Source organism: Poecilia reticulata, linkage group LG14 (genome assembly GCF_000633615.1).
Source record: "Poecilia reticulata strain Guanapo linkage group LG14, Guppy_female_1.0+MT, whole genome shotgun sequence".
NCBI classification, from domain to species: Eukaryota; Metazoa; Chordata; class Actinopteri; order Cyprinodontiformes; family Poeciliidae; genus Poecilia; species Poecilia reticulata.
Window position 1 is genome coordinate 19,514,026 of NC_024344.1, and position 19,065 is coordinate 19,533,090.

Consider the following 19,065-nt stretch of genomic DNA (forward strand, 5'->3'; position numbering starts at 1 on the left):
ACACACACACACACACACACACACACACACACACTCATGGCTCAGGTCATTTTGGAGGGACCAGTAAACCTAACAGTCATGTTTTTGGTCTGTGGGAGGAACCTGGAAAACACGCAGACACAGAACCTTCTTTCTCCAAGCCGGCCCCCACCTCTTCAGGACGTACCCCGCCTCAAACGCAACGACTGCTGGAGATGAGCACCAGACGGATGAATGGATGAGGTGGATACCGGTGAGTCCTGTGTCATTCTAACTGTTAGGCATCCTGATGCGATCAGCTTGTGGAACTGCTATCGCAAAGGAATGACTCTACGGGCAACTCTGGTCAAGAGATCTACCATTAAAAAATATTAAGATCAAAACATCCTCTAACAGCAGAGGACTGTTGTGAGATTTCAAAGCGTAAACTCCAAGCACTGAGCAAACTAGAATGAGTCAACATCATTCAGGACTTGATTCAGAAGTTCATATCACGACCATCAAGACCTTAAAATATATGTTGTTTATTGGTCTATGGTTTAAGACGGACATCAGTTTAGTTTAAGACAGCTAATCCCAAACACATCAGTTTGGCTTTAGCTGTTTTATCTGACAAACTTTGACCCAACCAGCCCGCTCCTGCACACCGGTTGTATAGTTGATCCGTGTTCAGTGGTTCTGAATGTTGGTGCATTTCTGAAATATTGCTGAGGAGGACTTTTATTTCACAAACGTCCTGTTTGAACTCTTTGAGAAGGAAAACTCCTTGACCTGTTGAGCAAAGAACCCTTAAGAAGGTAACAAGATTGTGTGAATGTGTGAGTGACCGTGAAGGTTTGCCTCACTGTAAATAAAGGGAATGCGTGACAATAGAATCCTTCAGCAGAGCCGTAAAGCACTCGACCTTGAGGCGCATCGTTACCTTTGCTGTCCCACTGCGCCTCGGTGGCGTGGCCCAGATGTCCGGCACACTTGCGATTGAATTCAGCTATCAGAGAGCGGTAAGGGTTTCGAATCAGCAAGATGGCCGAATCGAACATCTCGATTTCTTTCTGGCCACTTTCGTGCGTCTTCACACAGACGCTGCGGCCGCTCTTCCAGTAATCCTTCTCCCCTTTGAAGCCTGGGACGGGAGAAGAAAATCGATCAGACAATAACGCGACTCAGAGAAACATTGCAGCTGCTCCGTTCCCCTCGGCCGCGCTCTTTCCTACCTCTGTTGTAGAGACTGCCGTCGAAGTAGAAGCTGCCGGTGTAGTATCCAGTCACGAGCTCAATCAGGTGTCGGACCCAGGTGTTGCCCGCGCCCGGAAAACTGGAGAGCGCCACCAGGGAGGAGGATCTCTGAGGCAGAAACATTCTCTCTTTGCACCTGGAGTCTGCAAGAAAACGTTATTTTCTTTTATTCGGCGAACTGTCAGCCGTGTTCCCGGCAGATGAGCGTCATTGAGGAAGCTGAGAGACCAAAATGGAGTCATTTCAAGGACAACTTAGACACAAAAGCTGGTGCGACACCAACTGCAGCGCGACTGTGAGAACTCTGAAATGGTTCTGAGTCGAGATTTCAGGAAATATGGAGAGGGAAAAGGGGCTTTCAAGTGTAATTTCCTACTCTGTCATTCACCAATTGGCGTTCCCCAGAGAAACCAACGCAGGGTTCAGACACAGTGTCACGGTATGCACTGCTTTTATCACAGGCTACTCTCCTCAGATAAAACAGAGGGTTGAGCTTTCGCTGAGCGGCGTGATTATCAAAAAAGAAAACATTCAGCTAATTATTACGCTGCATGAACGTTTCAGCTCCTTTCTCTGCTCACCCCACAGCCGCCCAACATGCGTGAGACTCTCACCGAGGACGGGGGTGTGATACACCTGGTAGTGGCCGCTCTCCGGCGGGGCCGTGGACGCGGATGTTGCCGTGCGGTTCGGGGCGCCGCTGTCTGCGCACCGCTGCTCGTCCGACTGCTGGTTGATGTCGAAGAGAGACGACGTCCAGGTGCAGAAACAGTGGGGTCTCTTCAACACAGCCAGGGGGAGCTCCTGAAACATCCACAATTACAAATGAATCGTCAAATTTTTAAACATTGATGTTTATTTTTTCTGTTTTTTTTTGCATTCTCTCGTGTTACAGGCTTTTCTTTGAATTTTATGAGAGTGGACGACAAATAAACAGACATACATTTCAACATTTTTACAGATGAAAATCTGAAAAGTACGGCTTGGATTTTAACTCAACCTGCCTGGAGGCCCAGAGAAGTGAGTCATTTTAATTAAATAAATAAATAAAATACACACATTATATATATATATATTAATAGATGTAGATGTGTAATTTATTGTCCCCAAGGGAAACTTTGTCTTAAACATTGTACGCTAAGCAAAGCTGCATTTATAATTTAATACACTACAAGCAATAAAAGTCATGTAAACACCACAGTAAAATCATAAACACATATTGCACAATAGGCAAAAAAACACGAACTGCAAATTCTCTACATGTCTCTGTCTAGTAGTAGGGAGCAGTGGAGAAATGATAAGCAGAGTTGGGTTTGAAAATAATATCTAAGCCTACCAAAGTGCAGCCGCCTGAACCGTCAGGTCGGTCAAAGAGAGCAATAATGTGGGAAGCGGCTAAAAGGTCCGTGGTCACTCTGGAGGAGCAGCAGAGATCCACAGCGGAGGTCAAAATGTATTCGTCAAAAAACAGGTAGTTGGGGGCACATCTCTCCCAATTACTCCATCATCACAATGAAACATGATGGCAGAATGAAGCTGCTGTTCAGCAGGGATGCTGGCAGCTGATTGGAGGATGGAGAGAGCTCAATATAGAATAGGAGGCTTAGTTAGCAGCAGGGTCAGTCAAAGTCTACAGCTAAATCCAAAAGGACATCTTTGGCAACATTTGGACGCTGATATTCTCCATCTTACTCAGAGCTTGAGCGACACTGCGTAGAATAATCTTTACAGCTGGTTGAGACCCAAACAGATTTTTGATCTGCAGGTTAAAAAAGTGAGAAACTACTTATATGAGACACTGACTCCTCTGACTCTTTATGTTCCAGTCGGTCTCATCGCATCTCCAATCAAACCCTTCATTTTTCCTCGTGACGTGTTTTCTCACTCTTCCAGCTCCAGAAGGTGAGAACTTCCAGTGCCGAGGCTCGGAGATGCTGCGGGGATCTTCTTCTCACTCCGGTTATGCATGCCTGCACTCACACTACGCGGCGAGAATTAATCACGCTGCTGTCAACAGCATGCTGCTTTCCTGTTTCTCCCCCACCCCCCACCTCCCCTTTTCTTTTTTTTCTTTTTTTTCAGTTTTTCAGCAGAGCTGAAGCCGCTAAGCCTTTGGAGCAGAACTCAGAGAATTCTCATTAAAAGCACATTAAAGCTTTAATATTCAGCAGAATTCAAAGAGCCGTGTTCTCCCACATGTGATCCGGCAGCCCTCTGAGCTGGCCTCCTCTGTTCCACTGCTGGGTGCGCTAAATTAATCATCAAGCCTATCCCTTTTCCCGAGCCGGGAAGCCAACCTTATCGGTGCACGTCTCGATGCAGGACTGAGCGGTGAGGTTGGGCTGAACGGAGTGGATGGGGAAGGCGCCGACGGTGCCGTTCGTCAGCTTGAAGCAGCCGCGGTGGTGAACGTTTCTGACTGGAGGGGAAGCAGAAACACACGACAAGAGAAGGGGGAGGGGAGGGAGTAAATAGCTGTGTGTACGAGTTGCTGAACAACAACAAGCTGAAATAGAAATTTCTCTTCACAGGGCAATTTATTTATTTATTTTTTTCTCGCTGTGACAAGATTCCATGAGCAGACTTTCAGAAACAGGAAGTGGAGACTCTGATCTGTCTGCTGAATCTCTGCAGACTGAGTAACACATTCACAGCTCGGCTGCTGATCTCCGGAGAGATTGATGCTTCCAATCGGGAATGCTAACGCCGTTTATGATTATGATTATTTACAGCAGTTGCCCTTGCCCGGGTCAGGAAGGAAGTGCACGTCTTTATGGAACTAATATTGCAAGATTAAATCATGGGGCATGAAGTAGCACACACACCTCAAAAACTCTTCGCCGTTTTCACACAATAAACCCCCCACAGACCTTCATGTTTTTATTTAGATTCTATGCGTATTTTGATAAAAGATTCACGTTGAATCTTTTATTCTATGTCCATTATGCTTGTTTTTATACGTAAAAAGGATAAAGTACCAAACAATTATGAAGAGGAAGAAAAACTACATGCTACATAAAATGTTAAAAAGGCTCAATATTGACGTTTTCAGTCTTCGTGGAAGAAGACATATTCCATGAAAATGAAAAATAAATAAATTAGGGTAGAAATGATTCTGAGCAAATCATCTCATCCCATGAAAAATGGTGGTGGCAGCATCATGCTGTGGTGAACAAGCTAGCTTCTCAAAGATGGTGGCAAGATGGATGTACTGCAAAAAAAGAAACAAAAAAACCACAAAATCTTACCAAATATTAATTTTGTCTGGTTTCTAATCCAAATACCTCAGTACACTTGAAATAAGACATTTCAGCGATACATAAGAAAGAGCCTGTTTTAAGCCAACAATTCCTTAAACGTTTTAAGTCAATCACTGGCAGATTGTTTCTTTTTATAACAAGCTATTTTTCTTGTGTTATAAGTGAAATAATGTGCCAGTGAAACTAGAATCTTTTATTCATCTGTACCTGCCTCCGTAGATCATCTTCTCTATTCGTAGCGTCTTTGTGCTCCCTGGGAAACATTAGGGCCACATTTATTTGTGTCCACAAACTTCTGCTCAAGTCAAACAGAAGTGCAAGGTTTAGATTTTGAACTAAACTGTGAGTTTCAGAAACATAAACCTACAGCACGTTTTATTAGCTATGTCCAAGAGTTTAGTAAACGAGTGTTTTTAAGTTAACGTTTAAAAAAAACTGAGAAAAACAGATTTTTCTATCTTGTGTTGCAACGTGAGGGAGATGGAAGTGTGTTACAGGGCTCTTGTGTGCAATGCCAAGTGAATATTTATTTAAAACAATAATGAGTTTGCAATGGTTGAGGATAAACTCTTCACATATTGCTTGACTTCTGATAAAAAAAAAATTTTTAATTCAGTGAGTCTTTTTAAAATGCTTCATCAGAGATTTTGTTGATAACTTCAGTTGTTTTAACTTGATACTGTGAAAGTAATACAGAAATGTCAACTAGGTGAGGATAGTTTACTTGCACAATGCGGAATAATTATTTGTCTTCAGTTACAGTGTTAACACAGCTCTTAATTCAAGATTAATTAGCAATGGGAACTTAAAAAAAACAATGTTTAGACGACTTCTTTGTTGCTGTTAAATCAACTTGAACTTTATTTCTGAATTAAAACCAAAACAATGAAATAAAAGTGAAAAAGAAGAACATCCCGGTTGTCACTTTGTTATTTTATCGACGATTTCATTATCAAAACTTATTTTTCTTACTTCAATATAAACCTGTTTCTAGCTGTGATGCCGTGAAGAACTTTGGTTTGCTGAGCTTGTTGTTAATCTGCTTCAATAATAAACTTTTAATTGAGCTGAAATAAAGGCAGAATCATTTTGTTGAATGGATGAAGTCAGTTTGAAAGACTTCTTTATGACGGTCTCTGGGAGACAAAGACCGTTTTGCGATTTGTTTTTATTTTTGAAAAAAATATATATGTTGTTTTTAAGTAAATGATAGAAGTAGAAATGACGTGAGAGCCCAATGATAGGAGCCAAGCTATTCGTTTTCTTCTGCAAACAGAAATCAGCAGCAGCGGCTCACTTGAATAAACAGAAAGTTGGTTTAAAAACTTGAACCTCAGACTATTTCTAATCTTGCCTCAGGCTGCACCACACACGCAGATGTCTTACTTTCAGGTTTTTCGGTGCGCTCCTTGGACATCACCGTGAAAAAGCAGCCAGCATTTACAACGACCGCGCTTACAAGTGTGGCTCGGAAAGAGACGGCAGCGGCTTGATGCTCTCTGCATTTGCAGCCGCAGCGGAGATGATGACAGCTCCCAGACGGCCGTCTCACTAATACGGAGAGCTTTCTGGAACGTGGCGCTCCCAGGTGTGCATCAGACACATATAATGACTGTCAGAGCAGTGATGGAGGGTCCTGTCACCTATCCGCCAGGGTAAAAAAAAAAAAAAAAAAAAAGTGGACATTTTCAGCCTCAGTGCAGGCTGGGATGTTAAAAAAAATTGATTCCAAATATATATATTTTAAAAGATTATTGTTTTAAGCTGCAGAAGGCAGGTTTATTTTGAGCGTCCCAGCTCTTCTGCACACGGCTCATCCAGACTGGACAGATGGAGCTACTCTGCATCGGTTCTTTTCACCATCCTTATCGGCTCCTACCGTTTTTGTGTGCTGCAATACAAATCTTTTTAGTGTGGCTTGCAAATTAAAACCATTGTTTCAAAATTTGCATCTTCCATTTGGTCGTAAGATACTACAATAAAGATTTCACTGCAAAAACACACAATCTTACCAAGTATTTTTAATCTAGTTTCTAGGGAAAATATCTTATTGGACTTTATAAGTGCTTTTTATCCTTTTTCTTTTTTACAGAAGTTGAACCAAAACATGCTAAAACTCTGCCACTTGATGAATTTTGGGTAGAGCATATTTACAGGCAAAGGTTCGTTTTATATAGCAAAATGCAAATATATATTTTTAACAGTTTCAGCCTAATCCCAGCAATGAATGTGTTCTTTGACAAAATTTGTCTTTTTTTTGTCTGTAGCTAAGATATTTCCCTGTTATATTAACTGACTTCAAACTATGTTTGATGTTATAAAATTGCTAATTATTGTGCAGATAATGAAATATACTGAGTTAAGCCCCCACACTCTAAGACTTTCACACGTGTTTAAATGCCAGGTCAGATCATCGGTCTTTATGCTTGGCTGCCTGTGCAACAGTGTGACATAACTCAGGGAAATTAAATCAGATTTAATCCCTACAAACAAAATCATCATGACGTCAAAACCCTGTGTCATGGTGCCAGCTCTACATCAAAAACACACACATGAAAATTGAAAAAAAGCACACTCACACACATACACACACGCACACACACACACACACACACACACACACACACACACACACACACACCTACACACACACACACACACACACACACACACACACACACACAGACCAATTTCTTGGTCTGAAAGATGTCTGAAAGCCTTAAAATAAATTCCCCCTTTACTGCAGTAGCAGCAAAATGTCACACTGAGAAATTCAGAAAAAAAATCCAACAATTAATGTGTGTACATTTACTTAGTGGGGAAAAATATAGCATGTTGTTTAAAAGAATACATAACAAAATCAGTGGTGGTGCGACAATTGGCAAATTTAAATGTTTAAAAGTTTAGTTCCAGGATCTATTCATCTATTTTACCATCTTCTACTGGGACTGGAACTGTCTGCCATGGCCCACTATGGAGCATGGTGGAGGACCTGTGATGCTGTGGGATTGAGTCTCCTTCAAATGTAAGAACTGCTGAAGAACTGGAAATTGGTAATCAAGGGGGTAGAACAACAGGAAAATGATTCAAAACATCTGGCCAAATCAGAGAAGGTTTACAGATTCAGTTCTGGTTTGTATGAATTTCTCAAACATGCATGAAAGAATACATATATTAAACTAACACAGTTTGAAATATGAAGATTGCAATAAGTATACAAGGCTCAATAGACACGAATAGAGAAATAAAATCAGATACGGTCTGAGGAATTTCTACCCAACAGGATTTCTCAGACCAGATGTGCTGCGTATGTTTTCACGTCGACAGCTTGCGTCCCTTCCTATAGCTTCAGAATGAAACTGGTCCTGCTACTTTCTGCTCTCGCCCGCATTAATAGCAGAGCACTGTGCTCCCTGAGGGGAGTTGACTCACATTTTCTGTGACCTGGCAGCTGCTCCTCCACCTTGTAAATGGAGAGACGGCCCACGCCGCCACAGGGAGACCCCCTCTCGCCCCGGCACACCAGGCTGCAGTCCTCCTCCGGAGCCTGCGGGCTGCTGATCCGGTTCCCACAGTGACATTCAGCGCCGTACTCCAGGCCGGCAAACTGGTATCCACTAACCACACACACACACACGGACGCAGTTATTTCCCTAGCCAAAGGCATTTCATAACCTCAGACTGTTCCCCTCAGGCTAAGTCATCCCACAGGAGAACATTAGGTAAGATTTCACACTTATCATTTAATTCAGACGTCGCTGTAATAAATATATCACGTCCCCTGAGATGGTTGTCAGTGTTTCTGCTCATGTTCTCGTCTGACTGCGTAATGTCCTCTTCTGCATGAGCTGCAGTCACCTCTGATCTGCGCCCCGTGACTCATCCTCCTTGGTCTACTTTCATCCTTCCTCTCCTTGGGAAAGCAGAGCCCTCGTGAAAACTGACCTTTTCATCTGCTTCCTTTAAAGCTTCCTCGTAAATTGCCTTGCCTTTTTTTTTTTTTTTTTTTTTTTTACTTTAGTTCATCTCTGTAATTGGCCCACTCAGGTACACACAGCCTGACCGCTTCCTTTGCGGACTCCGGGTTGCTTGGCCAGAAACGTGACGACCGACTCTGAGGGTGTTTTCACACTTGATAATCAGGTATTCTGATTATATTTGTTCAGCTGGCGCAGTTTAAAACCAACCCCTTTGAAAAACCTGCTCACCTCCTCACATATGGTGGCGCTGCACCAAGAACCACCTAAGTAAACGTCGCAAAACCCTCTGAAGAAGACACCGAGCGCAGCTGCCTTCTTCGCAAAATGAAAACGAAAATGGCGCGGCCTTTAGCAGCTCTTGTCTTTGGTAAAATGTCACGAGCCACTTCTCCCTCTAGCGTCAGACTCTTGCGTTTGTTTTGGTTGTTTTTACCCAGAATGCCCTTCTCTATAGTCCGCTTTCCTGCTTTTTGCTGTGATTTAGAACAGTAATACAAATAATTCAGAGAGGTCATTCCTCGACTTTGCCTTTGAAGGTGGCTCCAGGTTTGTTTGAAGGTCATGCGGCGCCGCGCGCGCTGACCCCTCTCCCCCTCCCTTGGCTCATTTTCAAAGTAGCAGAGCTTCAGAGGAAGCATTTCTAAAGACTGATATGTTCTCTCTAACAGCAGCGGTCGGCTCATTAGGCTTCCCACAGTAACAGACCGAGCCCAGTACCCCCAACCCCTCTCGTTTTTCTTTTTTTTTTAAATTCCCCCAGACACCTGGCTGGAGACACAGCAGTCATTCATGGTGGAGACAGGGATCCTAAAGCTTTCCTCACACAACGGGCCCTCTGTGGGCCGCTCCACAGGGATTACCTTTCCGAGCAGGTGTCCTGACACAGGGAGCTGGTCATTTTGCGCAGGTCATAAAGCATGGTTCCGCCCAGGGCCCGATCGCTGGCGTTATGGAGGAAGCAGCCCATGTAGGTTCCTGCATGGGTCAAAAATAAAAGCAAACAAAGCTCAGTCAGAAGGAAGTATGTAAAGCCACAGCAGTCAGAGTATGTTGTTTTTTTTTTTAAGGGAATTATTTATTTTTTTTACTCAATTTTTATCTGGTTCTCTGCACATCCTCTCAACTAAAGACTGAATTCAACATGCAAAGGAATCTAATAAAATACAGAAATGCTCCTGCAACAACGGGCACCGAACTGAGTTAAGTTGAAATAAGTTAAAACAATTTGTAGATTTGTTCCCAGATGTTTTGGTTTCCGAACCACAAAATGACCACAGAGTCGACTTGTGAGTCCGAGTGATGGATGATGACACAAGCATTCATTTCAGCTCAGTTACTCATGAACAGGTGTGAAACGTTGATACAGAAATCATCAGCACTGTAAACGCAGAATAAAATGATTAGAAAAGCATTCAAAACTTATCTATAATTCAATTCAGTTATATTTAATTTAATTTTAAAAAAACTTTCCTTTTTTGTTTTACTCAAATCCAAGTGGGTTCAAAGACTCGGTGGATGCTGATGCTGCGGAAAGAAGGAGCTCCACTAGCAGTCAGTCTTACAACGAATCTGAAGACACCTCTGACTAAAGACTGTTACAGCATGACAGCCTTAAGAGCAGAGATGATATTTCACTAGAGCACATCCTGCATGAGAGACCCATTTGTTTTCCTCTTTGTATCGCTCTCTGCCTCCACCACCTGCAGATTCATCTCCTTTGCTTTTGCTCACATTCAAGATAAGATGATTTTTCAATTGATCCACCAAAGTCAACCGGAGTCATCGTTCAGTTTTTAACGTTCCCGTTGTCCCACAGTTTATGTCTTTTTATTTTAGTTTAATCTAATTCCATTTAAAGGAAGACAGGTGAGGACCTGAGAAGATTTAATGGTGAAAATGAGTGAGACTTCACCTTTTCATTTTTTTCTCCCCCAGCTGTGTTGGAAAGTGGTTTAATTCTCAATGCTTTGACTGCTCAGCAATGCCCCCTGCTGATCAAAAGCTGAAGGCAGCAGCAGGTTGCACAATATATGGGCTGGCGGTACTCTCTTGTTGCATGTGTTGCTTAGTGAGGAGCTGAAAAACACACCCGCCTGTCTATTTCTGTGTATTTTAAGCGTGTGTGACTGAAGGAAGAGACATGGACTGAAGGCAGCATCGATTAGGAAACATCTCTCCTCCACTTTCACTCATTATGGGATTTATCTTTAGATCGAGTGAACTCCAAACCCTTACTTAAATAATGTATATGTTTTTTGTTTTCATCAGCTTGCTAAAATAAGGCAAAGTCGCTTTAAAGTTAAACGTATTTTCATGAGCAATCATACATTCTGTGCATTTTCAGGGTTGTTGCTGGAAACTAATAATGCGAGAGTTTAGAAAAACGGACCGTTGTTTAGTTTGCTCATTACTGAAGCTCTACTAGAGCAAACCTACACAGAGCCGCTGCACTTCAACAAGCTTAATATGCACATTTTGAGTAAATAGGACCTAAATATAACACGTGTCACCCCAGATGAACCAGTACTGAGTTTCTGTAGGAAGCAATAGTGGTTATTATTTCTCATTTTAAAATTCTCTTTTTGCTCTTGTTCAGAGCTTCGGCTCAAGTCTTCAATCACCAGTTTTATATCCCCTGTTACCTTGAAACACATCAGAATCTTCCAGAATGTTTTTAGAGAGAGCAGTGTCCCGGACCGGTTGCATTGGCGACCCGATCGTTCATGGATGGATGGTTGTGTTGGAGTTTATTCATTTTTGTGTCTGTGCACCTCCCAGGTTTGTCAACCAGTTTCAGGACCCGACCAGAACCCCTCCGTGTAAATTACCTTGAGAAACAATGAGCTCTGGTTATACATAGAAACAGGCTTTAATGCCGAAAAATTATCAAATGTCAAACAAATACATGTCAAACAAATGGAACAGATACAGAGTTACATTCCCCGTCCAGCGCTGGGGCCACACTGAGCTCACCTTATGGATGCAACCAAGTGAGGCAAGGATTGTAGCTTAGCTTTTTATTCTTCTCTGCAATCTGTACCCTCCCTGAAGGACAGTCTAATCAGTTTCACTCTGTTAACGTTTGACTGGCGCCAGTCACACATAAACATGGTTATATCAGCTGCAGCTTGAAAGCAGACAAAAGAGGATAAAAGAGATAGAGGAAAAAACTGGATGGATGGATGGATGGATGGATGGATGGATGGATGGATGGATGGATGGATGGATGGATGGATGGATGGATGGATGGATGGATGNATGGATGGATGGATGGATGGATGGATGGATGGATGGATGGATGGATGGATGGATGGATGGATGGATGGATGGATGGATGGATGGATGGATGGATGAGGAGCATTGTTGCCTCACTTCACATGAACATTGCATGTGATGATTGGCTGAAGGTGGAGTTTCACAAAGAGCAGCAGCTTCTTAAAGAGACAGAGGCCCAACTTCAAGGTGTCAAATCAAAGTTATTTTGATGTACAGCTCTGGAAGAAATGAAGAGCCCACTGCACTGAACCCCAAAGAGGACCTCACAGTTATTCCACCAAATATTGATTTCTGAAATCTTCCTGAGTTAAAACATCAATATTGTTGTTTCTAAATGAATATGAACTTGTTTTTTCTTTGCACTATTTGAGTTCTGAAAGCACTGCTTTTTTTTTTTTTTTGTCATTTTCACCATTTCTCATTTCCTGTAAAAAAAATACAGAATTTTTGATTGGTATTTCAGAGACGTGTTGTCAGCAGTTCATAGAATAAAAGAACAATGCTCATTTTACTCAAACATAAACCTATAAAAAGTAAAATCTGAAAAACTGATCATTTTAAGTGATTTGTTATTTTTGTTTGCCAAAGCTACACATACAGCATTTTTGTACTGACTGAATGTAACATAGTTTCTTGACTGTGCTATAAACTGTTTCAGTCCCGGACCCCTGAGTTAAGAGTTGAGCCCCTATCACTGACACGCACTCTAAAATACACAGTTCGCTGCACTGCGGAGCTGCGAGGCCAAAGCAGCCTTTGTTCCCGCTCAATCATAATAACTGTCCAGCATGTACTGTCAGCCCTAATACTGGCATTATCTGTGTCATGTATGACTGACAAGAGGCAATCATCCTCCCAGTATTCCAGTTATTCTTAATTCTAATTATTTTCCTGGAACGAGCTGCCCATGCAGAAAGAAAGCAGCAACAAATAATGTTCTTTGTCAGGCTAATACGATGCGCTGACAAGATTAAGGCAGCGTATAAAACGTCGCCTGAATTCGGTCTTTGATGTTATCTTTGCTGCATCATCCGCCACTCGGCTGACACATAAAAGCACTCTGGAAAAAAAAAACCAAAAAAACAGCTCCTGTCACTAGAGCAGCATATGCATTGCTTTTGTCTTCAGACTTCAATTACATTTTTCCCTGAGGACTACAACTGGTATATTTTTAAGTTCTGTGCTAAAAGTTATTTCACAAATCGTATATTCTGAAGGGATTTGTATTGAGTTTCTGTTGCGTAGAGTGCATGGAAACATACCCTCCAGGTGAGCTCTTTGCTTTAAATTACCATTCCTAGATGAAGCTTGCATAGAACAACAGCTTACAGGTTTCAGTGAAACTGAGACTTACTGTTGAAGTTTTCTTCCAGCACGGACTAGACTGTCACCGAATACTTAAAGCTGGACTTAAAGGGCAATATTTGGTAAAAATCATCTTTTTCCAGCTTTATATTGTGTAATGTTTTTCCCTCAAGGCGACATACTTGGAGCGTCGCCTTGATTCTGTCATGAATGACTGTGGCAACCATTCAGCTGTGGGAAACACCTGGATGGACCAAGCACCGTCTTTAATGCACAGCAACTCCCCTTTGACTCCCCCGCTCAGCTCCTTCAGACTAGCCAGCAGCAATTAGCAAACACTTGGTGGAACTGATCTGCTGCTTCTCAGTGCACAGCTAGTAAAGACGTTGTTACAGGGTTAATAGAGGAGCGATGTTATGATGACTTCCTGAAGGCGGAGTTTCAGAAAGAGCAGGAGTTTTTAAAGAGACAAAGGCCCGATTTCAAGGCGTTAAATTACAAAATCAGTCATATTTGATATATAAAGCATTTTTATAACAACTGGAGGTAATACAGTTGGCTGATAGTGCAATAAAATGTCACTATGTGCCTGGAAAATACATAATACAGCTCCTTTAGAACGTGTTGGAAATGAACTACATGCGGCAGGGTTTGCAGACAAGATGGGAGGAAGCTATGGGCCATGAAATCTCTGGCTGTCAACCGTCGGCGTATCGAATAAGTGATTCAATCAGGGCCCGACATTCTTTAAAGCCCATCCTGCCGGGGGGTGCTGGAGCAAAGCTGAGTCACCGGCCGCCTGTGGGCCCTGGAGAGTACCAGCGGAGACCGTCAGGAAGCGCTGTGTGAAGACATTAAACGCAAGGAGCTACCGGAACCAGGCGAACGAAGAGTGTTTGAGGCATCGCCCAAGGTGAGACCCCCCTCCTGTCCCCTTCAGCCGCCCAGAAGGGAAGGTTAGTTCTTTAATCAAAGTGAGGGAGAAGCCCCAGGCGTAGCGGGCTCAGGGCTAATGAAGGGAAGCAGCCTGGATTCATAGACATGATAGAAATGACTGCATGGAGGACTGACATTGCTCGGCCTTTTTAAACACTCAGACAGATGGCTACGCTGAGTCGGTCCCTGCAGGACTGGATGGAGGGAGCTAATGACGGGAGGACAGAGGGAAAAGGCACATGCCTCTGAAAACTGTGAGAGGCCATCAAAACGAATGAGACAGGAACCTATTGTTAAGTAGCTGCTATCTCTCCCAAGAACTAAACAATTTGTAACGGCTATCTCCGTTTCCGTTTTGTAACGGCTATCTCCGTTTCTGTTTTTGCCACAGCTGTAGCAAGTGATACACGTGTACGCTTAGCTGTGTTAAACTTCTGACACCTTGTTCACGTTCCATAGTTTGAGAATCATCCTCGGAAAGCACAAAGATTACTCCTGTACACATTAGACATTTATTACAAACTGATGGACCTTGGAGGGAGCCTGAATTTGAGCCGCCAAAAGGAGAAAGGAGCATTTCTGTGCTTTGAGAGCCCACAGTTGTGATCAGATGTTTTATATATTGCCTACAGTTATTCACCATGGGCATAAATGGCTTTAACAATACTTTCATTCAACAAGGAAGTTTGTTTCTGGCAAGAAATGTGACATGACACGCGTCTCTCAAAATAATGTAAAATCTCTAGCAATTGTATGTTTTTTTTTATTTGCATTTTATTTTTTAGAAAATGTCACTTTGAAAATGAATGTTTTATTGCTTCTAAAAATTATACATGGTCAACATAATTTGACTTCCTTGAAAAAGCTTTGATGAGACTGTTATAGCTAAAGCTACACAGAAACCGTTTGAAAACGACAAGGTGAATGCTTTGGAGCGGTCCAGTCAAAGCCCAGACCTCAATCACATAGACCTGAAAAGAGCTGTTCAGAGCTGATCCCCATAAAACCTTGGACACGATTCTCTTGCAAAAGAGATTTTTAATCTCAATATAATATTAATACAACTGTGTTGAAAAGATAGAAAACTTACTCATTATTCCATCTAGTGATGTACAGGAGTAAGTAAAACAGCATGAAGCCACTGCCTCACCTGGCATTCAGCTAGTATTTTTAGGTTAAATGTCATTGTCATGGAGTCAAATCAGGCTTTTGGACAACTTGGTTCAACTGGATTTTTTTTTCACAGTGCTTGAAAAATCTATGCAGGCTCAAGCATTTGGGCTTTTGTCAAGAGACGATGTGAGATTTGGAAAACAAGATTTGTGTTGAATGGATGTTAAATGACAGCTAAGGCTTGGCTGGGTGCCTCATAAACCTCCTGGTTTTGCATCTAATTATTCCTCTGAGAATTATGAGCACTAAGTGAGGAAAAGCTTAATTACACCATTTTAATGCTGCAACACAATGTATGTAAAACTAGAAGTCATTCTGGTCATTTTGCGTTTTAGATCGACCAAGTCGTCCTTACTGTCAAATCTTAGCTGCCAGAGCCCAAAGCTGCATGTCTTAACATTTAACAAACTGGGAGTAATTTGATAACTAGGATCAACTGGAATGTATGTGCGATAGAATTGATTTTTTTTTTTTGTAAAGAGACTTGAGACAAAATTTTTTGTGACTTGGCGCTATTCAAATAAAATGAACTGAATGAAATTGTTCAAATGCTCAGGCTGTTTTAGTCTCCTTCAAAGCAAACAAAAAAAAATAAAAAATCATTTTGCAAAACTATGTTGCCATTTCGGGTCAAACAGAACAGGCTCTGTAAGCCTGAGCTCACTTGGTAGAGATGAGTTACAGTTTAATCTCCAGCATATGGAAAAATGGTCTGCAATTTTATAAGTTCAGGTTGATTTGTAAATGACTTGTAAATCTATTTTTCATGATCTACCCTGGCCGAGTCAAATGCAGCTGGACACATTTATGAATTGCTGCTCACACCTGCTCATAAGTGTTGTCCCAAACAATCTTATCTCATGTATTCACCTCACTGCGTGTCCTTACAGCATGTCCCAGAGCCATTTTGGAGCCGTAGGTGAGATTATGTTTACGTTGTGTACAAGGTTAAATCATGAGGATGAGCAAACCCAGCTTTAATTTGTTATGCAGGTGATCTAGAAATGCGCCCCCGTCATGGCGGCATGTTGGAGAAACTGTCACATCGGTTCTGATTTATTCTTTTTCTAGACCTGTTTTGGTGGAGACATTACTTGTCGCTGTATGAAAAGAAACGTGGAAGTAAAGTAAAAATTGTAATTGCAGAAAGTAAAAATTTACTTCTAGAGCAATCATGAGTGGATAGAAGTGACAAAAATGTCCTGTAGAGTAGCTTTACATGTTGTTGAACAGCAAAACATAAAGACTACTTTATGTGTTCAGTGTAAACTATAACATAGCATCAATTATTAGCTGAGATCGTGGTACATTAGCTTATAAAGCTACACAGCAGCTGCACTATCTGCAGCATGATGAATAGGCAACTTTGACTTATTTTAATTAAGCTAGCCAAAGAAAATCAGATCCTCAACATAAAACAAGAGCAGAGCTGAACCATTTTCATCCATTAAGTACAAATAACTTGACAAAGAGGGAGATGTTCCTGCCAAACAACACATAGAGCAGCTTTGTTGTTCGCCAGGCTAGGTCCAGTTATTTAATCTGCCAAATTTTCTAAAGAATGAAAGAAGTTGATTGGGGAAAAGAAACGGCTCTTCCCTATTTAATGCTAAGGATTCTAAGCTTTATTCTGTTAGCTCTAAGAACGTAGCAAACAATCAAAGTGGGAGCAGTGAACATAACGGATATGAAAAACGTTTTTAATTTTGATCGGATACTGAGGAAACTGCAGGTAACTGAGGAGGAGGAGTTATTGATTTAATTTCGTCATATAAAGTGGATGTGAGTACATGTGTTGTATTAAGAAAGAGCTCACCAAAGTAAAAACCAGGGTAGAAAATATTTTCAAGAGAACGACTTTATGCTAACAAACAACACCTTGATTGTCAGGCTGCTGACTCACTATAGTGGCATGAACTGTGCTGTGTTTTATTCTTACTGAGGCTTCCAGCCATTATTTTTATTTTGCTAAAAGATGGCCACACACACCCTTGAGGCATCTTTATCAAAAAAGCAATTCATTTTCTCGGCACAGCTGTGGACAGCCACAGATTCTAAGTTTCCAGGAAAAGCTGATTAAATACACCGTTTGTTGCTGTTGCATACTTTATTTTGCAACATCACAAATGATCATTCCTCGGCTTCAGGCTGAAACCTTGCAGGGCCGTCGACACCACAGACCTTCATTACTTCCTTCTCTGCTCACCAGAGGTGTACGATGCTGCAGAGATTGGTTTTGATTATGATTTTTTGTGATGTATTTGTTGCTGCCTCTTAGAGAGGACTCCCTTGGAAAAAATGGTTGTTTACGCTGGTAAAATAAACGTTAAATAAAAAAATTTAATTTGTCTGATACCAACTATAAAGTGGCCCAGTATTGCTGATACCGATATTGATACCAATACTTTTTATTATTGAAGTTTGATCATCAGAATTCTAACCGTCAGGTGGTTTTGTGGTTTTTCCTTTGAATTGTTTAGGTAAAACCCAGGACAGAATTTGAACAAAGTTGGTAGATGTCAAAAAAAATAATACTCTGATAACATATCAGCGAGATAAACAATAAAAAAACACAACCAATTTGTGTTTTGCATCTTTTCCTTAATACACCAAATCAACTTGCATTTGAGAGCAAATCAAAACAACATCTTTTAGAAATATTAGAGAAACTGCAATACAATAATAAAATAAATTTCCAAAGGGAATTTGAAAATTAAGCATCAATTTTACCACTTTAGTATCAATCTGATTCCGATACTGACTTGGGATCGATATTATCGATATTTTGTATCGATTTGCCCACCTCTACTGTTCTCTATGCCAGACAGACGCTTTCGAAACTGATACAATTCCCGCCCGCAACATTTTTCATCAGCATTAACTCGCCTAGCGATTGAGCAATCGCATTCCGTTTCCGTTTTAAGAAAGGATTAAGTGTGCCTCTTTTAAAGAAAGAGACAGAAAGGCAAATGTTCCACCAGAGCAAACTCCTTTTGCTCTTAACGTTTGAACAAAATGGTACAAGCAGTGATAAGCACTGTAATGGATTGGAGGAAATCTGAACGAGCATGCCAAAATATTTAAAGTCTACTTAGCAAAGAGCACATGCTTGGATTCTATTGCTTTAATCCTCACTGGTATCCTTTTTTTTTTTTCCTGTGTACTGCTTTGGCTCGCTGAGGCTTTTCCTCCTCTGGTTCTGAGAGGGCCGTTGAGCTCTTTCTGTCGTCTACGAGATCTGGAGCACCATACGTAAAATGTCACATGAATCTATAATGAGGCTCTTCTGACTGTCTGGGGTCACGCTCATCTCTTTCATACATGTTGAATGAAATCTGCTGTGAGTGCTCTGAGAGCATTGTACAGAGTATAATTCCTCGGCTCCTGGCTATCTGAGATAAGAAGGTACATTACAGAATATATAAAGCACTTGTATGTGTCCCTTTATTCATACATAATTCACCGGCGAAAACACCAGCTCAGATCGTCAGCCTTCTGCAGCTGTATGTCAGACAGCAGACGTAGCTGCGCTTTCTTTCTGTGCGAGTATAAATGAAAAAAAAATTTTTAAAAAGAAGAAATGCACTTGAGTTGACTCACACAAAGGAACTGAAAGCCACATACACAACGGGGCAGGATTAAAGAAGAGGACCAGAACACAACTGAAATGGCAAAATATATGTATATTTTTACATTCTGAACCAGAACTGACCAGATTTGTTGTTGTTTTTTGCTCATTCATGAGAAATCATTCACTTTGCTTTGCATTCGTGTAAAGCTGGTCAGTCAGTTAAACATTTTGGAGACAATATGTTTTTGTCCCCCCATTGAACGCTTGATGTCTGCTTCTGTAGCAAAATTGGGTCAGCTCTTCACTCATTTTGCTTTAAACACATAGTCTGTGGAGAGAGGGCGGAGGG

At 41.5% G+C, this 19,065-nt stretch overlaps 1 protein-coding gene across 3 annotated transcripts in view; it reads right to left on the reverse strand.

Annotated features, from left to right (window-relative positions):
- The window catches only part of wscd1b (WSC domain containing 1b), a 23,866-nt gene that overhangs the window by 1,352 nt on the left and 3,449 nt on the right, over positions 1–19,065 (reverse strand). For all 3 annotated transcript variants that reach the window (XM_017308681.1, XM_008428291.2, XM_017308682.1), the window contains 6 exons: positions 9,316–9,430; positions 7,908–8,092; positions 3,513–3,634; positions 1,830–2,019; positions 1,194–1,358; positions 902–1,102 (listed from right to left, as the gene is read on the reverse strand). In XM_017308681.1, the coding sequence (XP_017164170.1) occupies positions 902–1,102; positions 1,194–1,358; positions 1,830–2,019; positions 3,513–3,634; positions 7,908–8,092; positions 9,316–9,430 (978 nt within the window). The remainder of the gene's footprint in view (positions 1–901; positions 1,103–1,193; positions 1,359–1,829; positions 2,020–3,512; positions 3,635–7,907; positions 8,093–9,315; positions 9,431–19,065) is intronic.